At 51.8% G+C, this 23,810-nt stretch overlaps 8 protein-coding genes across 8 annotated transcripts; 3 read left to right on the top strand and 5 right to left on the bottom strand.

Moving 5' to 3' along the window:
* Nucleotides 1-1,228: 1,228 nt before the first annotated feature.
* On the bottom strand, nt 1,229-2,159 carry PG994_008406 (Bax inhibitor family protein; the record flags this gene model as incomplete). Its single annotated transcript, XM_066859815.1, has 2 exons — nt 1,229-1,720; nt 1,806-2,159. 2 exons carry the CDS (start codon nt 2,157-2,159, stop codon nt 1,229-1,231), a joined length of 846 nt encoding a protein of 281 aa, XP_066715302.1.
* A 1,266-nt stretch (nt 2,160-3,425) lies between these two features.
* On the bottom strand, nt 3,426-4,985 carry PG994_008405 (septin; the record flags this gene model as incomplete). The annotated part of the gene is made up of 6 exons (XM_066859814.1): nt 3,426-3,681; nt 3,737-4,204; nt 4,267-4,404; nt 4,478-4,565; nt 4,636-4,752; nt 4,895-4,985. The coding sequence occupies 6 exons, from the start codon at nt 4,983-4,985 to the stop codon at nt 3,426-3,428; spliced, it is 1,158 nt and encodes a 385-aa protein (XP_066715301.1).
* A 2,454-nt stretch (nt 4,986-7,439) lies between these two features.
* PG994_008404 (WD40-repeat-containing domain protein) lies at nt 7,440-8,691 on the top strand (the record flags this gene model as incomplete). The annotated part of the gene is made up of 4 exons (XM_066859813.1): nt 7,440-7,548; nt 7,613-8,019; nt 8,082-8,465; nt 8,545-8,691. The coding sequence occupies 4 exons, from the start codon at nt 7,440-7,442 to the stop codon at nt 8,689-8,691; spliced, it is 1,047 nt and encodes a 348-aa protein (XP_066715300.1).
* Nucleotides 8,692-9,098: 407 nt separating this feature from the next.
* On the bottom strand, nt 9,099-10,181 carry PG994_008403 (uncharacterized protein; the record flags this gene model as incomplete). Its single annotated transcript, XM_066859812.1, has 1 exon — nt 9,099-10,181. The coding sequence occupies one exon, from the start codon at nt 10,179-10,181 to the stop codon at nt 9,099-9,101; it is 1,083 nt and encodes a 360-aa protein (XP_066715299.1).
* A 1,237-nt stretch (nt 10,182-11,418) lies between these two features.
* Nucleotides 11,419-13,336, top strand: PG994_008402 (uncharacterized protein; the record flags this gene model as incomplete). Its single annotated transcript, XM_066859811.1, has 6 exons — nt 11,419-11,578; nt 11,649-11,804; nt 11,873-12,255; nt 12,328-12,409; nt 12,459-13,105; nt 13,187-13,336. 6 exons carry the CDS (start codon nt 11,419-11,421, stop codon nt 13,334-13,336), a joined length of 1,578 nt encoding a protein of 525 aa, XP_066715298.1.
* Nucleotides 13,337-14,511: 1,175 nt separating this feature from the next.
* PG994_008401 (uncharacterized protein) lies at nt 14,512-15,257 on the top strand (the record flags this gene model as incomplete). Its single annotated transcript, XM_066859810.1, has 2 exons — nt 14,512-14,560; nt 14,629-15,257. 2 exons carry the CDS (start codon nt 14,512-14,514, stop codon nt 15,255-15,257), a joined length of 678 nt encoding a protein of 225 aa, XP_066715297.1.
* A 754-nt stretch (nt 15,258-16,011) lies between these two features.
* PG994_008400 (uncharacterized protein) lies at nt 16,012-16,374 on the bottom strand (the record flags this gene model as incomplete). The annotated part of the gene is made up of 1 exon (XM_066859809.1): nt 16,012-16,374. The coding sequence occupies one exon, from the start codon at nt 16,372-16,374 to the stop codon at nt 16,012-16,014; it is 363 nt and encodes a 120-aa protein (XP_066715296.1).
* Nucleotides 16,375-16,429: 55 nt separating this feature from the next.
* On the bottom strand, nt 16,430-16,705 carry PG994_008399 (uncharacterized protein; the record flags this gene model as incomplete). The annotated part of the gene is made up of 1 exon (XM_066859808.1): nt 16,430-16,705. The coding sequence occupies one exon, from the start codon at nt 16,703-16,705 to the stop codon at nt 16,430-16,432; it is 276 nt and encodes a 91-aa protein (XP_066715295.1).
* Nucleotides 16,706-23,810: the final 7,105 nt, after the last annotated feature.

Raw genomic sequence — 23,810 nt, 5'->3', positions numbered from 1 at the left:
CACTGTGCCCAATATGCCTACAGATGCATGGGCTATGCTGGACCACGTCAACAAGCTAGGGGGGATGCAGCCCTCACTGAGTAAAGTAGCCTAGCCTTCCCGTCTTCTTCTGGGCTGATTGATCTATTGGTATGTATTTGGTAGCTGCTCATATCTACCGGGCGGCGGCGAAAAACAAAATGGCATACATACCCCATTGCTGGTTCACCATTGCTTGTTTCTAAGTACCCCGTACGCCTCGTTCGTTACCTTTCAACCTTGCACCTTTGCCACACCGACCCCGTGTGCCGCTTGATACTGTTCAAATATCTCGGTATAGGGTCTCGTGGTGCGGTTACTCGAGATAGCCCCGAAAAGTAGGCCGAAGACGACGGAGACAAGGTCGAGAGCTGGGATCACACAGTGGCGACATTGAACTTGAAGTCTATCAACGTCGGAAGCTCAATAAATCCGAAGCTACTACATTAAATGATATAAGCAGCATTGCTTCAACCAAAATGGAATTTTATTATTATTGTATCCAATATTATATCCAAGTCGCCTGCTCCAACGGAAGTAACGGCAGCAACGACAGCAACGGCGGATGCCCTCCCGTTTATGGAATCCCAATAATGGAGATCCTATGGATGATACGAGTACATGATGCGCAGTCGACTGCCCCTTTTCCAGCCTCACATGAATTCCGAAATCGGGACAAAGGGGCGCCGTCGGGTTGTTGAGATATGGCTGATACAATAGGCAACATTGAAAGAAGATGTCTAATTCGGAAAGTAACTCGTGCATCTTGATTATCAAGCTTCCGCAATCTGGTTCGGCATCAAATCACAAGATTGCAAGTCGTATCCTCCGAGGACAGGTCCAGAGCGATGGGTGCAACTTCGATTAGAGTTGAGATGTAAAGCCGGCGAGGGGATAATCTACATACAGGGCCAGTGAGCCAACCAGTAGTGCTAGTCATGGAAACCAGAGCAAGATCTCCTACTCTTTGAATAGGTATGTGTATGTGTACCGAACGCAAGCAAAGCCCAGTCCAACAGCTCGGCATAATGAAACGATCCTCCCAAGAAAAAACGACCTTCCCCTCCCTCAAGGCTCAATTTCCAATCTTATATCGTTAAGGTACCATAATAACCTGGCTGTACGTGCAACTTTTCTTCTTCGCTTCCTGTTGTCTGTCTCTCTCTTCTGTGTCCTCCACTCATCCTTAAGAACATCCAGTCAGCTCATCCTAGTTATTCTGCTGGCTGTTCAGAATGCGCAGGATGGCGAGGAACAGGTTGATGATGTCGAGGTACAAGCTGATAGCAGCCGCGATCTCCTCCTCGACGTGGTGGTGGCGCAGGACGAGCTGGGTGTCGACCAGGATGTAGCCGCTGAAGATGAGGGCCGCGAGCCCGCCATAAATCAACTCGCCCGTGCTGCTGTAGGGGAAGAAGGCGGCCATGAAGCCGAAGAGGATGAGGCCCCAGAGCCCGCCGAACAGGTACGGCATCCACGAGGTGAAGTCGTACTTGGTCTGGCACGCGAACAGCGTCAGGAAGACGAAGATGCCGCCCGTCAGGACCACGGCGTTGAGCACGATCTGCGTCTTGTAGAACGACACGATGACGGAGATGGAGTAGGCTTCGAGGACCGTGAAGCCGGACAGGAACAGCAGGTTTGTGGGGTACGACTTGCGCTTCCAGTAGGTGAGGAACATGAAACCGATGGCACCGAACAGCTAAAAGGAAGGAAGTAGCGTGTTAGCAATCATGTAGAGAGCAGAGCATACATCAAGGACGCCACGCGTATGGAGAAGCACGTACCGACACGAAGACCAGCGCCGGGTGGCTCTGGATCCAAGCCTTGTAGCCCTCGCTGAAGAAGCCCAGCGAGCTCACGATGGCCGTGACGACGAGTTGCGCCGTCAGGATGGTGTAGACCTTGCGGATGAACTGGTTGCGGATGTCGACCGTGGCCTCGGCGACGGAGCCGCCGAACTTGAAGTCGTCGGGGATGTCGTCGTCCTCCACGCCGGCGCCGCGGGGCGCACCGCCGCCGAAGAGGGCGGCATCGTCGCGCGCCGAGTCGGCGGCCTGGTACAAGGGAGGGGCTTGCGACCAGGTACCCTCGTCGGGGTCCTGCGTGGGCGCGGCTTGGTATTTGGCGTTGGCGGCCATCTTGGTGTGCCGAGGTTCGGAGTTGTTATTTGTTAAATATCGTTATCGGAAAGTCAAGAGAGGTGCTGCTCGATTGTCAGTTGATGGAATAAATGGGTACTCGATAAGGGTAAGTGTCCTCGTGGTGGAACAAAGGAAAACAGGATCGATGCAAATGCCAACAGACAGCTTCGATTTGATGGGACGGAGGTTGTACAGAAGGGGAACGTAGGGAAAGCAATTACTCAAGCGCGGGGAGGAAGACAGGCAACCAAGGGAAGCGAAGCGCGATGTGAGGCTGTGTCATGCGCCGTCATACACTCACCTGGGGGCAGTACCATGGGAAACCAGCACCTAACATGATCTATCTAAATCCGGCTTGGTGGCCAACCAGGGGGCCCTGGCGCTTTCTGGAACCACCTGTGGCGTAAAAACTGCCTCACAAGCTCCAACTCTACCGTACGTCTTTAGCTACCAGTGGCGTCAACCCAAAACTGCATGCAGCATGCATCTTGGCCTGGGCTGTTTGGCTGATCTGGAAGAGTCATAGATCCCAAGAGAACAGCATCTATTGCTTCTGGAATCGACGGAGCAAGCGCAACTGCTGATGCTACCATGTCTTTGTGTCGTCTTTTGTGTCGTCTTCTGCTCGCGCATCACACCCTCAAGAAACCATCACACCAGTCTCGACGCAACACCTGGCATCGCCGCATGGACTGTTCTGGGAATATTTGAATATTTGCATTAGAAGGCCACTAGTACTAGGAAAGTTCAAGGCGTGATCTTGAATGAGAAAAGGGGTAGTAAAACGAGAACAAGGTCAACATTTGCGCAAAGGCTACATTAAATAATCGGGGGGACATCCCTCCGCCATGATGACCTTCTCGCGATAGACGGAACTGGCTCAACATCGAGCACTTGGCACATCTTCATAACGTCGGTACCTACGAGAACCAGCATCCATAAACTTGCGGCTCAAAAAACGTCGTATAGGCTATCATCATGTCCCAAGTCTGTCGCGTACATGACAGCGCCAAGGCCGACACGCCAAGTCTACTCTGTTCCTCGTGCGCAAGCCTGACTGCCGAGCCTCGTCGTGTAGAGTCTTCTCCATTCGTGTCTGCTCGGCGTAGGCCGCCCCGTCTTCAACAACAATAAAAACGTGAGAGGTGGGGGATATCACAACATCCAACGCCCGCGGTTCGGTCGATTCTTTTGGTTTGCCTGGCCACCATCGTACCAGCACTAGTAGTAAAGAAAACAGACGTAGGCATAGTAGGTCTGGGCTTAGGCCGCCTCGTGCTCGCCGTTCGCCTCGGGCACCGGCGAGGACTGGGCTTGCGAGGCAGCTTGCTCGCGCTGCATCCGGGCCTCGATCTCGCGCAGTTGGGACTCGCGGGCCAGGAGCTCCTGTCGCTTCTCGTTGATCTCGCGCTGCACCTTGACCTCGATCTCGCGCAGCTTCTCCTCTTCGCGGCGGAGCTGCTCCTCCTTGAGGCGCACCGACTGCGAGGCCAGGTCCTCGGGGTTCATGGAGGAATCGCTGGGAAAATGTTAGCACAGCTGGACTCAGAAACATGGGGAAACAGGCAACATACACTCCAGCACCACCCTCCACGCTCTTGGACAGCTTCTCGGTACGGTAGTTCTCGTACAGGAAGTCGTGGGTGATTTCCTTCAGGTCGGCCAAATGACTGTGCAGCAGGGCCGAGCGGATGGCGAGGAAATCCGAGTGGCGAGGGTTGTCCACCTCGACAACACCCCAGGGGTACTGGCGGGCGCGCACCTTGCGGCCTCCGATCTCGACAATATCCTCGGAGCCGACAATGGCGAACGGCATCAGACCGCGCAGCTCGGCGTTCTCCTCGACGGTGTCCTCGTCATCCTCCTCGATGTCGTAGGGGAAGTTGTATACGGGGATGCGGTAGTGCTCGATGTCCTCCATGACTAGCTTCTTGGACTCGGCCAGCTCGGCGGGGGTCAGCGAGTCGGCCCGGCCGATAACGGGGATAACGTTCGCGCGGGGGGCGAGGCGCTTCATCAGCTCAATGTCGAGCTCACGGAGGCTTTGCGTCTGTCAGTTCTGCATGCTCGGACCACAGGGGAAAAGCACGGTGGGCAAACATACCCATGACCAGTCGGTGTGATGAAGTAAAGCATAGCGTGGACACGGTTGTCCCTGAATCTGGGGTTACGCTTGATACGCGACTCCTCGGCCAGAATATCATCGTATTGTCTCTCGAGATAGCCAACGATCTCTGAGAAGCTGGAGTTGGCATGTTGCGTTAGTGACGAGTCCCCTAGCATGTACGGCGTTGTTAATCCTGGTATCATCATACCTTGCTTCATTATCGATCTGGTCGCCGAAACCAGGAGTATCGACGATGGTCAGGGAGATGCGGGTGCCCTCCTCGTCCAGCTCGAGCTCTGAATCATCCAATGTATTAGCAGGCCGAAGTCATCGCTATGTAAGCTGGCTGCGGGTGATTCGACATACCAACTGTGATGGGCTTGATCTTAACGCCATCCTCGACGTGGGCAGCGCTAGCATCGTCCGAGTCCTTGTGGTTCAGCACGCTCTTGCCGCAGAGGGTGTTGACAAAGGTGGTTCGGCCTGTTCAGTAGCGATATGTCAGTGCCGTGTCTTTTTCTCGCTAAAAGTTGTGATGCATGTGGCGCTTCGTGTTTCGACAAAATCGGTGGCACGAGAGACGGTTGGCGCTGTCAGGCGAGAGAGGGCGGGAAGGGGCAAGTACCTGTTCCTGAGGCACCGCAGACCATCAGGCAGAACTGAATTCCCTTCTTCACATTCTTCTTGCGGCGGATCATCTTCTGTGAGGGAGCCATGATTGCGGGTTAGCGGCGGCGACTAGGTAGGTAGAGACAAGACGCGACACGATAGGTTGGAGGCAGGCGATTGTCAATTGCCAATGGGTGAAGGGATCCGACTTGGGGTTTCAAGTCGGCGGTGAGGGTGACAGCGACGAGGGTTTGGGGAAAGAAGTGTGTATGCGACGTTCCCAAGCGTAAGAGACGAAAATTGGGCTACAGGCTCCTGGGCTATCTTGTTGCAGTCCCAGGCAAGCTCACGTAACGGGTGATTGCTGTGTGAAAGAGGAGAGGAAGAGGGAGAGTCTTGAGAGATACGTACGGCTGGGGACGACATATTGGACTATTCTGTTCCTGGGCGGATCAGAGCTTCGCGGATCGGGCAGCGGACTGTGTGCTGGCTGCGAGTGGATGGATGGGTTCGAAGCAGGACCGTAGGTAGCCCGAGAAGGAGAGCGACGGGTATCAACAACAGAGAACCCGAAATACCGTCAAAAACGAAGGAATGAGAGAATATGGTGGTTGTTGAGCGGTCGTGGTGGTGAAGAGGTGGATGGTTCGGTAGACAACAACTGGAGACGAACCAGAAATTGGTGATGGTCTGCGGTCGGGAGAGAGAGAGAGAGCGGTGGTCTGAATTGACAACACAACACTTGCACGCACTCACTGGCTGGCGCGAAGGGGTATCTTTTGGAAAAAGGGGACTTTTTTTTTGGGCGGGTGGTTGTTGAAGGGACGAGCGAACGGGCCAGGCCAGACAGGGAAGGAAATTGATTGGACTGAACGGGCTTGGACGATTGGCTGCAGCGGGAAAAGTGGGATGGCGGGCGGGCACCTGTGCGTGCAGCGAGTGCAACAGTGCAGAAGGTACTACGGGTGAGTGTACCAGCAAGCCAGCCAACTAGAAGCGAAATGCGCAGAGAGGTACAGAGGGGAGGGCGCTAGAACTGCCCGCCCGCTAGGCAGTTGCACGCCTCCATCCTCTGCTCCTAACACCACATTACAATCAAATGAGAGATATGCACCTACCGCTACTTCTACAGCGGCCAATGATTACAATTATTGGTTTTTGGAATAATTGAACTGTGACTGCATCGAATCCAAAAAGTCAGTACCTAAAAGCTACGTCCTGGCTGAACCCTACAGTCACCAGCTGCATGATGATGAGAAATGCCAAAGCCATTAGCATCACGTACAGGTTGACCTACAGTACCATTAGAAGGAGGGCAGTCATCTCTGTTGGTCGCATAGGGGAAATGGCGATTCGAGGCTTCTCCACAAACAACTTCAGCGAATTCAGGGGCAGCACGGAGCGCTAGAAACGAAACGGGCACATCCCTGGTCGTTGCTATTTCCCGTTCGTCCTCTCTCCTTGTCCTCCCCCCTCCAAAAGTATGCACTCAAACAAACAACACACGAGACACTCCGACCGAAGAGAGAGATTGTCGAGACATGGGATCTTTGCATTAATAGAAGTCTCTCTCTTGGTTAATCAAATGGAACAAACCAAGAAGGATACGCGCCTATTCTCGACCATCCAACGATTCGTTCAGAACGTGTCCGCCGCGTACGAAGCGTCCGTTATCGTCAATGCTGGAGAGAGAGAGGAAACAGGGCGGTGGAGATGGTTAATGTAAAGTTGACTGCTCATGGCATGTGCTTAATATTCAAATGGAGAAACAGCAGGGGTGCTCGTGAGCTTAATCAATTGATTAATCAATAAGAGAGGCTCGGTACGTACCGGTGGTGGTCTCTCCATGCTGGCAGCTGGCAAGACCTCCCCCCATCCTGATGGCTGATCAAGTAAATTGAAATCGCCCGCTTCAAATTTCCGGGGCCCGGGGGTTCATGCAGCACTCCAACTCCCAAGGCAGGCAACGCATGAGCCACAGCTGGGGCCAGCTCCCAAGCTTCCCAGTGCCGTGTGCCAGGTAGACAGCATCACTGGCTCTCAGTACACCTCAGATGTCGTAACCCCATGACCCAGGGTCCGGACTGGACTCGACTCAACACTCGACCGCTCCAGTACGTTCGATGACTGTCTCTATCTTGGTACGACAGTTGATTGTGTAGTATTATTATATTTTGGATTCTCTCTCATTCGCCTAGGAAATTGTCGCTTATGCCGGCATCAAGTGAATGCGATTGTGAGGCCAACAGCTCCCCCCAGGTCTCAGTCAGCTTTGTCGCTCGCTGCTGCCAGGTCCTTCGCTTACAGACGGACGGGGACGACCCTACCTCGAGCAACGCCGGACTACAAGGTAGCCTGTTGTCAGCCTGGAGTGCATATGCAGCAACGCCTGGTTATACGAGTATATCGATATGTTGTTTTGACCAAGCTCATAACCGCATCTCGCCCTATTACTGTCCGACTTACACTAATCCCGTCATTCCCTAATACTATCTCCATTCGCAGCCGGATTTGGACTGCGCCCACCACCACCACCAGAGAGCTTCATACATACTTGCACCATGAATACGCGTCCACCGATAGAGGCGACGCAGGAGCCGTCGGTCCTGTCGGTCTCCTTCAACAACGACGCCTCCCGCTTCAGCGTCGGCCTCAACTCGGGCTTCTGTGGTATGTCGCTGCGTTGACGTCATCGCCTTCACAAAGCAAATCCCACTAACATGCGATATACTAGTATTCAACTCCAATACCTGTCAACTAATGACGACGCGGGACTTCAACGCCGGCCTGGGCCTGGTCCAGATGATGGGCAACGCCAACTACCTCGCCCTCGTCGGCGGCGGCCGCCTGCCCAAGTTCCCCCAGAATAAAGTCATCATCTGGGACGACAGCAAGGACAAAGTGGCGCTCGAGATCACCACGCTGACGGCAGTCCGGGGCGTGCAGATCTCCAAGAGCCGCGTCGTCGTCGTGCTGCAGAACAGCGTGCGCGTGTACGCCTTCGAGAAGCAGCCCAAGCCGCTCGCCAAGTACGAGACGGCCGACAACCTGCAAGGCCTCTGCGCTCTGAGCGACCGCTGGCTCGTCTTCCCCGGCCAGACGGCGGGCCAGGTCCAGGTCGTCGAGCTGGCCACGGACAACGTCAGCATCATCCCGGCCCACACGGGCCGCCTGCAGGCGCTGCAGCTCTCGGCGACGGCGAGCTGCTCGCGACGGCGAGCGAGAAGGGCACGCTCGTGCGCATCTTTGCTACCGCCAGCTGCGCGCGCCTCGCCGAGCGCCGCCGCGGCTCCGAGTTCGCGACCATCTACTCGCTGCGCTTCAGCCCGAGCGGGCGGCGGCTGGCCTGCACGAGCGCCAAGGGCAGCCTGCACATCTTCGACGTGCCGAGTCCGGGGAGTGGCAGAGGAGTGCCGTCGAGCCCGGCCAGGGCGACGTCGCCGCACTCGCCCAGTATAGGGGTAACCGGTGGCGGCAACGGCAGCGGCGGTGGATCGGCCGCGGGAGACGCGACGAACAAATGGGGGATCCTGTCCAGTCTTCCCTTCGGGGCCATTCTCCGATGTCTACTCGTTTGCCTCGGCGCGGTTCGAGGCTGGGGACGAGCCCTCGGGTGGAAGCGGCATACCCGAAGCGGCGGTTTTGGGTACTACAAGACCCCAAAAGGGAGTGATTGGGTGGATCGACGAGGAGAGCCTACTTGTAGTCGGGGCCGGCCGTGATGCCCGCTGGGAGAAGTACATGCTGGCCGAGGGCGAGGAGGGCAAGATGGTCCTCTACCGGGAAGGCTGGAAGCGCTATCTTGGGAACTAGAGCTACCTAGCACGCGGTAACGTACGGGGGGGGGGGAGAAGGACGACGACAAACATCAATAATAACAAGCCATCACATAGAAGAAGAAGAGCTTGCTGTCGACGCAGTCGGACGGGATCAAGTTGCTGTTTAGGAATTTGCTGCATGCATGCGATAGGCGTCAAGGGTCACTAACTGGGGGTTTATCAAGGCGGGACACTTATGGGAAGGGGGGCAAGCAATTGGAGATTACCGGGCTGGCTTTTTACATACTTATTACTGAATTAGCGAACCATCACAGGCACTTGGGGGCGGATTTCAACGGAGAGCGGACACATACACAAACAGCAGCAGCAGCGATTGTCAACGACGAGAAAGTGGTATATCATGATGCGAATCAAGGCTACGTAGCATGGCTAATTATTCATTTATCCTCTCCGCGAACGAGGCGATCTGCTTCTACTCTTGCGTCGTGACTTGTGCTCCTTATCGCGGTCTTCATCTGAATAGTCCCGCCTGCGTTCATAGCGATGTGCGTGAGGCTCGTCCGGATCACGCTCTCCGCGATGCCCATGGCGCTTCTCGTCCACATCCCGGTCCCTCCTCCTTCTGTCGTCTCTGTGGCTACCATGCCTTCTTTCCCGGCGCTCGTCGTCGTCATCACGGGGCTTGCGGTCTCGCTCCCGGTCTCTGTCCCGGTTCCGGTCCCGAGCTTCTGGCGTGTCTGCCCTTTTCCGCTCATCTGCGACAGGCGTCTCGTCTCTCCTAGACCGCTTGCGCCTTTCCCGGTCACGGTCACGGTCGCGGTCTTCGCCTTCACTGTTGTCGTCCCGCTTCGACCGGTGACTTCTGTGGTGGCCGTGGTGATGGTGCCGATGCTTGTGTTTCCTGTCCTTCTTCTCGTATTTCTGCACCGCGAGCTCGACGTCTTTCTTCTTCTCCTCGATCAGGAACGCCTTCATGGGATCGTCGTCGTCGTGCTCCTCGAGCAGCCGCGCCAGTTCGTTCTCTTCCTGCAGCATGGGCCTTTGCACGACTTCCTCTTCCTCCTCCTCGCTCTCGTCCTCATCCGTATCCATGCGGTCCGGATCTCCACCCCGGGCCGCCTTCTCCCGGCGCAGCATGTCCTCCCACCCGACGCGCCCCTCCTCCGGGCCCTCATCGTCGCGCATCTTGTAGCGGGCGTGGTCGACGCGGATCAAGCGCCCGCCCACGTCGGCGCCCGCGAGGTTGTCGACCGCGAGGTCGCAGCTGCGCTGGTCCTCGTACTTGAGCCAGCCGAAGCCGCGCGACTTGCCCGTCTCCGGGTCGCGCGCCAGCTTCAGCCAGACGGGCTCGCCGTACTGCGAGAAGATGGCCAGGACGTCGCCCTCGGACAGGCTGAAGGGCAGGCCGCCGAAGGAGACGAAGGCGGTGTCGCGGTAGTCGGCGTGCCACGAGGCGTTGGGGTTGTGGATGCCGGCCTCGAGCTCGCGCTTGTTGAGCTGCTGGATGCTGCGGATCGAGTTCATGGCGGCGGTGGTGGTATTTGACTAAGCTGGCTCGAGGCTGCGAAGAAGTAGAATATTCGTGGTTGGTGGGAAAAGTATTGGAGGTTAAGTAGACGAAACCATCCTCAAGAACAAGTTGTTTCCGTGGAAGAAAGAAAGAAAGAAAGAAAGAAAAAAAGGAAAAGCAAATCGTTTGGGCGAGTCGGTGTATGGAATTAATCAGCTGCAGAACTTCAGTCGGTCGCAAGTTATTCTTTGAGGCTGTCGCAAGGCTGAAGATTGACAAACAGTTGCAGCAAGGTGACGTCCCATGGAGATTTCCAGGTGCCAATTGTGGCTCATAGCGCAGGGATCAGCAGCCGATGTACTGTACATACGGCTGGGCTGGCCCCGCTAAAGCTTGGAGATTAGGTAGTAGAACCCCAATTCAATCCCATAGCAGGCTAGGCTGGCTTGGATAAACCACTGATTGAACTGTAGTTCAGGACTCTGCTATCGTTCATGGTTCACGTAGGTACGGAATAACGCCTGACAGACCGTCTACTAATACTCCTAAATCGAAATCAACGTTTATATATTCCTCAACTCTTCAGATTCTTGATACAATTCCAAATATTGATTCCCGTACTAAGTGCAAGTTCAAGACGTTGGCAGACGTTTATTCCAGTGTACATGCATGGTTACTTAGTCTTGAGACAGCCTTTGCTCCCAAGGTCACCAATCCAGCAGCTTGTCGGGCCGTCACCTGCCAAATTTCCAAAGGCAGCTTATGTACTCGCTACGCCAGCTACAGAACACATTGAATGCACTAACTCCAGCCGTGGGAAAGCTCCAAAGACAGGAACCAGGGGTCCTGAAAAGGTCGCAGCAGGTCAACCACCCCCTGGCAAATTAATTGAACAAATGAAAGATGTTCGGGGTCGGTCAAGCATTATCACATCACGATCGATAGTGCTAAAAGTTCCTTTGGTTTGGAATGGCATCACATCCTGTACAGCAAAAGCTCTCCTACAACAACTGACAGCACTCTTCTTTGTATACTACGGCACCTTGTTCATCCTCTTTTTGATCGCCTGCCCCACCACTTTCAAGTCCAAGCAAGTCATAGCCGGAAGGGCAACTTTATTCCTCCACCCCGATACGACGCGTTTCTCTGAAGTCTTGACGGCCGCGCTCCGACCAGTCGCAACCCACCACGACAACCTCATAAGGCCGACCAAAATAGTACCCAGATGCAGCCGTCTGGTCCACGGCCATCATGACGGCAAACACCAATCGCTTTTCCACCTACACCTCCACCTCGGTCGGCTCAGGGTCGGACGGCAAGAATGGAGAGCCCAAGAAGGACATGTGGAGCTCCATGCTCGACAATGTCGCCAGCGGCAAGCGCTTACCAGAGAAGAACATGCTCGTCCTCGGTACGGCCGATTGCTGCTCCTCCGACTTACCAAGGTTACAGTCCAGCTAGCTGACACCAGTGATGTACAGGCGGCACGGTAGAATCGCAGCGGGACTTCATCGGGGGGCTCGCCAACAACGACGGCCGCCGCGCTACTGACCGGCAAAGCCACAAGATACCGCCCATCGCCAACAGCTTCGCCCTGGGATACACATACTACGATGTCATGGACGCGGATCAAGATGGTGAGCTCGAGGGACCCTGCCCAGCACACACATTGGCGGGCACCCGTTTGCTAACCCCGGCGCTACAGATGTCCTCGCCCGCGTCTCGATCTATCTGCTTTCCAACCCGTCGCCCTCCTTTACGTCTCTCGTCAAGCCCCTGCTCACGCCGCAAACGATACCCAACACCTTAATAGTAATACTTTTGGACTGGTCACAACCTTGGTTATGGATGCGGCAGCTGCGGGAATGGGTCTGCCTGGTACGCAAGGTCATCGGCTCGCTCAGCCTCGACTGCAAGGACGCCATGGAGGAGGTCATGATCGGCTGGAAGGACCGGGGCCGAGGCGGCACCACGGTCAACCTCGATGGCACCGGCGCTGTCCCGGCCGAAGGCGATATCGCCTTGCCCCTCGGTCCTGGCGAATGGGAGGATGGGCTGGGGCTGCCGCTCTGTGTGGTCTGCCAGGGCGTATGTTGACCTCCCTTCTGCGCAACCGTGACACCTTCGCTAACACCGAGATACCTAGGCCGAAAGGGATAGACTATTTGGAGAAGACCCAGGGTTGGAGAGAAGAGAAAGTTCGACCTGGTGCTCCAATACCTCCGTACTATACTTCTCAAGCGTAAGTGGTCCACCATTACCGAAAGGCTTCAAGTCGCTAACATGACTAGATGGTGCTTCTCTCATCTACACCTCGCCCACCATGGCCTCGCCTCTTCAGACTCTCGTGCATGCCAGCCTGGGGATACACTCCTTGCTGAAGCGACAACCAATCAAGCACAACGTCATCGACCGCGACAAGATTGTCGTGCCGCCCAACTGGGATTCCTGGAGCAAGATCCGCATTCTGCGCGAAGGGTTCGATACCGACGCCGTTAGTCTCGGATGGGCTATCGATCTCGACCACGATCTTTCTCAGCCGCCTGCGACCAACGGGATGAACGGCGCAGCCGACGGCGACGAGGAGGAAACCACGATGATGACCAACGGGCACGCGAACGAGGAAGTGGACGAGCCCGAAGGCTCCGCCGTGGTCCTGTACGAAGAGCAAGTCCAAGACACCAGCCTGGATGCGCTACAGCTCGCCCAAGGGCACCAGGCGACCACCAGGCTCGAGGTGGAACCGGCCGACACCCAGAAGTTCCTGGCCCAGCAGCTGCCCAAGCTCGAAGCTGAGAAGAAGGTGGACGAGCAGAGCGGCAAGGATTATTCGCAGATCGGTGGTGCGGACGAAATTATTAGTGATCACATTGGACCGGTGCAGTTCAACATGGGAGGTATTCAGGTGGACGCTGACGATATGGTGCAGAGGCTTAAGGTATGTTTGCCCCTGTCGATCTACAATGGAGACAACTTGGCAGTTGTATTGGATGAAAGCGTCAACTAACATTCTTTGCAGGACCGACAAGCATATGGCCAGTCTCCCGAGCCAAGCCTCATCGACGAGGTCGAACACGAGCCTGTGGACTCCAAGCCCGACACGGAGCGGCTGGCACAATTCTTTGGCAACCTCATGAACAGGAAACCGGCTGGAGGCGGTGGGAAGTAGTCTCGCATCCCGGTCTACACTGGCAGGCTTCATCTCACGGGTTGATTCGTGGCTAGGGTGGCGAACGAGCATGGTTCTCTTGCGAAACTCGTCCATCCAGCTTGCTGTTGTCATGAATTGGGGTCTGATGATGGATGATGGTATGGAACTCAAGCGCATGTTGTGCGAGGTGACGAAACGGGGCGGCGTGATGGCAGGATACGGCGATTTGGCGAGCTCATTTGTTCGAACCACCGGCGTAACACTTCGCAGATAGTCGAAGTGGTTGTGTATAGCCAAGAGCAGATGTGTAGAATAGATACCCCGGCAATGTCAACTGATTGATTCAATACTGCGGTCTTTGGTGTCCGTGTTAAATGTGCTTTGGCTCTCATGGTGACAGTAGAATTACCAAAATGCGGTGGTACCTGGTGACAATATCATCGACCACCTGCAGAAGGGTTCCTTATCGTGCGAAATCATTTTCGCCCTGACTCCGAAGCCAAAGTAAACTAGGTAGGTAAGAAACCCACCACAGAGGGCAAAAAAAGCAATTGCAGGTTTAAACTACAATCCAGAAACGGATTGACGATAGAAAGCATGACAAAAAGGAAATCGACCATCGGAATGATCTTGGAGCAGCAGGGGATCGAACCCTGGGCTTTACGCAATCACACGTGGTTTGCATAATGCAAAGCGTACACTCTACCACTGAGTTACAGCCCCATGTAGTCAAGTATTTTGATAGAGAACTTGTGCCTATGGTACAATATACACTAGTACTCACTTGCCGTACTACTAACATCCTTGGCCTGACCCCTTTTTCTCTTCCTCAACACCACCCTCAAGTCTAAAAGGTCAGAGATACTGTGAATGTTCTTCCTAGGCTACGGCCTGCCATAGCTATGTAAGCTGACCATCTTGAGAAAACATGTGCGATCATCAATCCGCAAGGGAATTTAGGCTGAAGAGACACAGGCATGTGCATCGAGGTAGCCCAACCACCTACGAGTCCTCCACAGCCTGCTTCAATATTGCAGCCCCCAATAATGCAACAGGGTGCGAATCGGGAATAACATGGGGGCGATGACCCTGATAAAGTGCACTCTTGCCCAATTTGCCATCCGAGGACCGTGTTACACTTCTTGCTTTCACCACCCTCAAATTTCTTTTCTGTACCTTCGCGGAGCATCGCGATGGCGCTTAATCAGACGACAGTTCCCGCCATCTGCTATGTTAACTGCAGTAAGTATAAGAGCAATGGTTATATATGTTCGACTTGTAAGTATAGGAACCCTAACCAAATACACTAGACAATGCCTTGATTGAGGCTCAGAGTACCGAGAAGAGCCAGCTTTGCAGACCTGATTCGACATTCCAAGACTACGTATCAGCATGTAGAGAATGTTTGAAGGCGCACTCCAGATCGACGACTGACGTGGACCGTTCTCTTCAACCATACCTGGATTACTGTAGCGAAACGACGGCCGCGCCGACAGCTATTACTACAACAGAGCGTGCGGCACCGTCGGTCGGATCTGCGTCCAGCCAACTGATCACGACCAACGTGGTGTATTCCACTGAGCTTGGTGGTCACAGCACCATGTTTACCCAGCAGCACATCTATACGTCGTACGCTCCAGTCCCCGCCACTGCCGTCTTTACCGCTGCCGCCACGCTGGCTGACGGACGACTTACCACCTATTCCGACACTATTACATACTCTCTCTTCGGTGGCTCGACTACTACCAGCAGCGGCACCAGCGTTGGAAATACTCCATGTGAGCAAGTTCTACTACTCGAGATATTAAGTTCCAGTCTCGGCTGCTTGGCTAACCCGTTGCATGCCAGCGAGTTCGCCCGACCCAGTCCCAATCTCTCACTCCGCGGCGACGACAACACGGAACATGGCATGGGTGGCAGGTCCAGCCGACGTACATGAGATTGACGGCGGACAGGCTCTTAGACCTGGCATTGCTGAGGACGGTGCGCGGGCCCCCTCATTCCCAAGATTAATGAAATGCATCATGGTTGCTGGGTTGCTTGCAACTCTGTGAAGTATGTGAACCGTACATGCAGATGGCGAATAGCAAGCTCCGGTGAAGATCTGTCTGGATATGATGACCTTATCGTCTTCTAATGACTAACATAGACTCGTGGGATAGAGCTGAATTCCCGTACGGGACGGCATAGTTGCAAAAACCCCCGCAAGTTAAGAGACTATTGTCACAAGAGCTTTTAGCATGATACGTGGCGCTTGGTAAAGAGAGCTGTTCTCGTCAAAAGATGCGATTAGCCAAATGCAAGGGCCACCTTTGTATACCATTTAACAGAATGCTCTAATCCTTTCAAAAAGTTGTCGATATTTTATGCTACCCACATGGCATAGGGAGGGGATTTGTTATGGTCTTATCTTTCCAACGTCTATATATATCGATGCAACCCATAAATGCACAAGTATCCTACTCCCTGTGCCACATGCTTTACGTAAGCCGTGTAGCACCTCGTTTTGTATGCCCCTGAGGACGAAAGGACTACTGTTGGTATATTTCCCGTAAATTACCCCTAATTTTCACAGTACGGTATCATCTGGTGGAAGCAACACGTTTACCCATAAGGGTCTATTACCCAAATACGTCGCCATCGATGTCGGTTCCGTGTTCACATTCTCCGCCGAGTACTTGAGCATGAGAATCTCAAGAAAGGGCACTTTCTTTCACATTGAAAGTAGGCAAAACAGCGTCTGTTTCGCCCTCAGTAGAATTTATCATCGGGAACGTGCTTCCATAGGATAGGGCCCCCCCCCTCTTCTGAAAGCATGGGTAGTAGTCCAGATAGTCAGCCTCCGCCTTCTCGAACTTGGGCCACCGCGAAATTCTCCCGCAGTCGACCAGGTCCTTCAACGAGTCGGCGATACGCGCCATGAGTACCCCATCGAGTTGCGTCTTCGCCCTCTTTTCCGCGTGCCGCCGGTGGTACTCCGAATTGTTGACCACCCAGACCGCGCCGGTAGGACTACCGGCGACCCCCTCCTCCTCGGACTCCTTGATCTCCACCATCAGCTTGAACGGCGTCCGCGAGGCCGCCCAGGGGGAACCTCTTGTCGCTCTCTTCCTAGCGGCGCATCATGACCTCTAGCTGCTGGCCGCACACGCCGCCACCGTTCAAGTCTTGGCAGAGATCCACGGTCTTCAGGGCGGCCACCAGGTTGTGGAGGGTGAGGTAGTCTTCGGGTCTGACCGAGGGCTCTGGGGGTGCCGGGCGTGGCTTGGGCGCCGGCTCGGGCTTGGGCTTGTTCTTGCTTCGCAGCACCAGATTGACCAGCTTTCTGGCTAGGTACTTAGCTATGGTGCCCGAAGGCATGCCTGGTGGCTTGGGGCCATCAAACATGGTGGGCGTGCGGATGGTCCAATGGTCTCAACAAGTAGAGTTGAGGAGTGAGATACGTGGGAGTGTCAGTGCTGGAGCAAGTTTGCCATAATAAATTCCATCATCGACTCGCTTCTCCAAATGGGTGGCCACTTGGTACCCAGTCAAAACCGAACCCCTGATGAAAGTTTGCAATAAACTTGGTATCAACGACTTCAAAAATGGCTGTACCAACCTGATGGCACAGAAGGTTGCTGCAATACCAGGTCGATGCGATGGGCATCCTCATGATAACGCTCCAAGCCATCTCTTGAGAAGAGTCGTGTACACTGTCAATCGCATTTTGACTACTTTTTCGGAAAGCCAAGAGACAAAATAGTTCCGCCAATTGTGATTTGTTATCTCCGTGGCAATTTGCCGTGAATATAAAGTTTTACAGGCCCCTGGGAGGCACCGTGTCTGGGCGCAAATGAGTTTCGGTTTGAAAAATTCCTATAAGCATAAAGTATGTTTCGATTTCTCGAATTATTAGCTCTTTTGTCTTCAAGAGTAAAAACGTGATCCGATAATTTCCCTGGCTGCTGGGAACTGAAGTACAGGCACTTGTCAGAGACGCATTATAGGCGAACGTCAAGGCGAGTAAAAGGCGAAGAGATAGATGCCAATGCAATGGTGCCATAGAAAGGACCCCGACCTCGGCCCCTGAGAGATATAAGGAGGAACAGGCAACATGACTATTTATGACTTAATGTATGGCCATAATGTGAACTGTGGGAATGATGCATATATAACTGGTTGCGAATTCCTCGGACAGCGCGCCTGATATATAGTTAGTTCGTTAGGCGTTGCAAATTGCTATTTACTGTCAACAGCCGCCAGAGCACGTAAATCGTGCCACATTCCATATACATGTGTTGATGTGAGCCGAGCCTTGCCGCCGCAGTCACCTCTCCGACAAGGACTAGGGTGTGAGGTATCAGTTGATAGCAAAGAGGCTTACATGATGCAGGTGACGCGGGCATCAAGGACTTTGTGGCTTGGCTGGGCCTCGCTGGCGCATCGTATCCACTCTCTCGGGTTTGATACGTCAGGTTTCAGACGAGTATAACTCATTACGCCCGGAATACTCGAGCTAGCTCTTGGTATAGAAGGTATCGCTATCTATCTACTCATCCTCACCGAGCCGCAAGTGTGAAGACAATATCCTGCATGAATCTGTCTTTTCCCTGATCCGAGTCTCGAAGTCCCAGGTGGTTCCTTAGACCAGCAGCTAGTCGGTCAACGCCGTCTTCATCGGCTGCAGACAGGGGCTTTTCCCACATGCTTTCCCGTCCGTACCTGCGCGGGAAGGAGGGACAGATGTCGTACTGTTCATTGAGGCATTATCGTCTGATCGAGACACGGTCTGGTGGATACCCGCGATCCCACGATCACGCAGGTAATGCAGAGCGTCGTCAACTACAACATGGGCATTGGCCCATCCAAACCCAAAGCTGTTCACAGAGGCCCGCCTCAGCCTGTCTGGGGGACAGGTTATAGCAGATGTAGGGGAACTAGCATGTCGATCAGAATAATTCAAAATGTAAAGTGGCTATCCGTTATTGACCCAAAGGAGGAAGGGGGGTGTGTTAAAGGGTAAAAGGGTAGTTGTTCTTGTGGCTCACACTAAACTTTCCCGGATCGATATCGATACATGGGTTCAGATGCTTCAGGAGGGCATTCAGGGGAACTTCGCCCTCTTCCAGAATCGTGATGGCCTTAATGAGCCCCGCTATCCCGGCAGCGGCTTCGAGATGCCCTATATTGGCTTTGGCTGAGGATGGCCAGAGAAGGCCTGGGATATTACCGATACCTCTATTGGGTCACCGATGGGGGTGCCTGTCCCATGCGCCTCGAAATATGTAGTTGAGCGCAGATCTAGGCCTGCCACCTTGTAGGCCTGCTCGATGAGTGTGCGCTGCGCCAGCAGGCTGGGCTGGGAAATGGAAGGTGTCCGGCTGTCCTGGTTAGCCGATGTGCCACGAATCACAGCACGGATGGTGTCTCCATTCCCAATTGCTTGGGAAAGCCTCTTAATAACTACGACGCCGACCCCTTCGCCTCGGCTATAGCCGTCTGCTCGGCTGTCAAAGCTGTAGGAATGACTCGACGGGGAAATGAAGTTTAGCCTGGACAGCATCGAGGACGTGCTTGGTGCTGATTGCAACTGAGCGCCGCATACTAGACTATTGATTCAGCCTGTAAATTAGCTTATCTTTGTATCTCGAAACAACTTCCTTCCGTTTCGGTTTGCCATTCCAGACTCCCCACGTAGTAAACTCTGGCAGGCCAGGTGAAGAGTCATGAGGCTGCCTGAGCACGCTGTATCGAGCGTCATGCTTGGACCACGCAAGTCGTAGACCCAACAGAGTCGATTGGATAGCATAGCGGACGAGGTTCCCATTGCTTTGTATTATGGGTTTAGCTCTCCATCATGGTTGTACAAGGTAGAGTAGTCGCACGTTAGCCTCCCCGCGAAGACGGAAGTGTTGCTTTCTAGGACGTCGTCCAAAGATATCCCAGCTAGTATTCTAGGTTAACTCGGAACAACATATAATCTCTGGATTTGAAAGTCGAGGAGTTTACCTGCTTCGAGAGCGTGATAGGTAGTCTCGAGTAAGAGACGTAGCTGAGGGTTCATTGATCTAGCCTCGTTGGCACTCATGGTGAAGAAGGGTGCGTCGAAGGCAGCGATGTCGACTTCTAGGTAATGCCCTCCAGGACCTGCTACCTGAGAACATGGTTTTTTTCCCCCATCAGTATGCAGCGCTCGTGAGAATGCGAGATGGGAAGGGAGAATATACCAAATTATCTCGGAAGCCGTTGTCCTTGTGATGAACATTTAAACTAAAACGGTTTTCGGGCACTTCTGTCATGGTCGAGCGTCCATCACGTATGATGTCCCACAACCCCTCCTTGGACGCAGCATTCTGGAGAAAGCGAAACGAGAACTCGACGACAACTACAGGGTCCTCCAATGCGTGCCAAGTGATAGAAAATGGAACTTGAGTGAGTTATAGCCTCTTGTATTGTATTCACTCGTGTCAGATACTATAAAAGCCTAAACGATCAAGTAACTTTTCACTATCATCCCAAGCACTACAGACACTCTTAAGTAGGTTCACTCCAAGGCCATTTCTATCAAAAGCGACTATCACCCCTCCCTCCTAGAAGCAAGAGACCAGCAAATCTACTTATGCACAGTATCATTGATGATTGGCTTAGCAGCGAGATACTATGATGGAAGTGCCTCTGCGCTCATACAAGATAGCTAAAGGATGCATATCTGTGAGACGAATACCGCAAAACCTCGTCGTCAAGTGCTCATGCACGGATGTGCAGGTCAATCTACCCAGGTGTGCTCTTCACCGGGGGTTGGGGGCCAGCTTACTGCATTGTTATTACAGGCCTCCCCCCCATTCACCCCTCAGTCCCAAATTTAGCCAATTGGTGTGTGTTAATTAATACATAGCCTGGCGGATTCGCCACCCCCAGATTGGAAAGCGCTTTTTTGGATTCAAGGCACTGGGGCAGTCGACACATATTTTAGACATCCGGGCAACGGCTGGCGTGCATATGGCGGTGTGAAATCCAGGCTTGTCCTCCCTCACGCAGCTATTATGACAGCCTTTGGATTTACTAGAAATAGTCTCTCCAAAGTTTGGGATCGTCTGGACGGGAACGGTCTTGGATATATTATCCATGAGCTAGCCATGATTGCAACCGTGGTACGAAGCCTGCTTCGGGATGGATAGATTGTAGCCTGGAGGTGTTGTAACGAGGCGTTCTCTATGTGCTACGTGTTACAGGCGGCAAATATGAAGTAAGTAATAAATATATGCCTCATTCTCGTGCCAAGATGATGGGGATAGCGTTTACATGGAAAGGGGGGCATGAAATGCTGGATCGCGGTATCAATGAAGGACTACCTAGATGACGGGATAGTCTGGTCTCGGGACCGAATGGATATTGTCCCATTGGGCCAGTAAATGTCTAAGTCGACAAGAGCAGTAAGTCAGCAAGTCGGGTTCCCTTTGCAGGACACACGCCAATAGGTCCTTAACGCAACAGATTGATGAGACCTCGAGCGTCCAAGAAGACCAGCCGTATGCATTCGATTGCGATCCGCCCCTATCTCGCTATAATTAATAGTATGCCACCTACCAATATGATGGAATTAATATTTAGCGGGGAGATAGAAAAGCAGTAAAGAAAGACATAGTTTATTATTATTATAATTAATAATCTCTATCTTCGCCTTTAATGTTATAGCACAGCACCATTCCCCTGTCTCCCTGTCTGGTATGCTGAGCCAGTCGACTCCTGGACCCTCCAATATCACCCTCTCAAACGCATGATTTCTTCTAATATCTTGAATTCCCTATACATACCTCAAGATGCCGCTATTGACCTCCAAATATGCAACCATCAACTCGGAGCGCTAAAGAGAACTACGTGGCATGTATCGTCATGGTCACTATGGCGGCGGTGGCCATTATCATGAGAATCCTGGCGCGCCTGGCTCTCCGCCAAAAGCTCATAGGCTCGGACTGGCTGGTTATTTTCGCTTTCTGCGCCTTTGCCGTGTACTGTGGCTTAATCATTGACTGTAGGGTTCCATGGCTCTCCCGCCGCATTCTCCCAGCACCGGGTAATAATGCGCAATAGTTAGCGCTAGTCTAGTCATCCTCAACAAATCTCAGTTTGGAGCGTTTGAAACCGATCCCTCGCTCGGTGTCAAGAGATCTCGAATTTATTGAAGATACAGTATTTCCATCGCCTGAGTCCTCATCACTACTGGACTCGACGCTCGATGTGCTGAATGAATTAATACTGGATATAGGTGGTGTACCTGGTTGAGATATTTCTCGTGATGTTCCAGTGTACACCGGTCTAAGCCCTTTGGGAAAGCTTGACCAAGCTTCCTCGTGTCTGAATACTCCTCGAGGCTTACTCCAATTTGAACTGACCAGCTTCTTCCTCGATATTATCATTCTCAGCATCCCCGTTAATGCCACGCTGAAACTGCAGCTATCACCATTAAAGAAGATATCACTTATCGGGATCTTCCTCCTCGGAGCTTTGTGCGTTATATCTTACATCCAATACTAATGTTTTCCCGGACTTATAGTATGCCATCATAGCGTTTGCGTTGCAAGTATCTTACGTTTGACAGCCATATGGAGACCCCCTAATGTGGGCCAAAACTGTGAGCCAACTACTTCCGATGGTGGTTTGGAGAGTTTCAAGCTAGTTTTCTGACCAAATGTAAAACAACAGATGATCATCCAACTGTCATGTTATGGTTGGCCTTGCAGTTGGGCCTGGCCATTGTTTCTAGCTGCCTACCAACATACGGCCCTCTAGTGACAATAGTCTTCGGGCCGGGGTCCGCTATGAGAAGCTGGTACAGATCGATCCACGCCTTATTCACAGGTTCATCATTATTACCATCATTATTATTACCATCATCATTTCGCGGCCAGCATGGAAACCAAAGCTCGAGTGGAGGTATCGCTGTAGGGAGTAAGGGCGGAGGCGAAGGTAATAACATGTATTCCCAGTCTCGGCCTTTGGGAAAGCCTAGTGGTGAACTAACCTATCCTCTTGAGGTTCTGCCACGTCGGCCTATCCCGGGTACTAGGGATGTAGAGGAAGTCTAACATAACCTTAATTGATGAGGGAGTACCTTCGATTTTAACTCCCGGCCGCATGTATGTGCATATTGCATTTATCCTACTATACCCTTTAATTAGTCATTATGCTATGAAAATTAGTTTCTTTAAGGATAAGTTCATCAGGTAGTTAGTTCGAACGTGGCATTTAATATATAATAATATTTAGAGACCCTTTATATTAAGCTAAGGCACCCTTCCACAGACCACCCCTTTACGGACTACCGCGTTTCGCGTTATAAACGCGTTAGACTTTTAAATAATAATATAAAAATTTTTTATTACTTTTACTTTTTAATTATATATATTATTATTATTTTATTCGGTTTTTTTTAGTTATTTTTTTATATTATCGTTTAATATTTAAAAACGCGCGTAGGCTGCGATACGTGACGTAAAGCTCGGACTAGGTGTTCGCGAGGCCGTCCGTAGATGAGATACCGACCGATCGTACGTTATCCGGCGCCTAGCCGATATACCGACGCGATAAGAGTTAAATAAAGATTAGCAGGTATTATTATTATTTTTAAAGACTTAATTAGCGAATTAAGCTATCGGCTAAGCTAAACTAAGCTTCGCGTTAATGCTCGTTAAGTTTAAATATATAACTTAACGAATATTAAACGTTTTTAAGGCGTTTTATACGCTAAGGTAACGTTAATATATTCGATTTTTAATTAAAAACGAGTTTATTAAAATTATTAAGTTTAAAATAATTAATTATAGCCGCGTTAATAAAGTAACTATTATTAATATTAAGCTAATTAACGGTGCTACGATCACTTTATATAACGGCGACCTTAAAAACTAATAATAATACTATATAATAATAATATAAATAATTTAATTAAAAATTAATATAAAATTCTAAAAATACCGTTTTAGTCTCGAAACGCTTTTATGACACTCTTAATTTTAAATTTAAAGTTAGATTTAATTATAACGGCTTTTAGCGCCGATGATAAAAGAGTAATAGTTTAAGGTTTCAGTATAACGCTATTTAATTCCTTTTTAATTATTATAACATCTCGTATACGCGTAAACTTCTAGTTAGGGTTAGGTATTACTCTTTTCCTCTTTTTATTTCTTTTTTTTTTTAAATTACTTTCTAGAACTGACTTCTCGTGCTCTAATTAGCCGATCTGGCCGTTTAAAGTATTTAGACTTTTTTAGAGCTTCCGGAATAAAACTTAGCGCGTCGCGTTATTGAAAATAATATTATTACTATTAAGCGTATTCGTTAATTCTTTAATTTAGCGGTTAATCGTAGGTGTTAATAACGTTATAAAGGAGAATTATTTATTGAAAACGTTGGGGGGAGGTTTAAATAGTTTTATTTTTATTTAGTTTTTTATTTTCCGGTTCCGGCTATTAAGGGGCTTATTAATATTATAAAAAAGAATATATTAATT

The sequence above is a fragment of the Apiospora phragmitis genome, assembly GCF_038363925.1.
Source record: "Apiospora phragmitis strain CBS 135458 chromosome Unknown utg000007l:2111988.0-4706623.0:1.0-2598199.0, whole genome shotgun sequence".
Classification (NCBI taxonomy): Eukaryota; Fungi; Ascomycota; class Sordariomycetes; order Amphisphaeriales; family Apiosporaceae; genus Apiospora; species Apiospora phragmitis.
The sequence above is the reverse complement of the archived record's forward strand: the minus strand, read 5'-3'. Positions and strand labels throughout refer to the sequence as shown.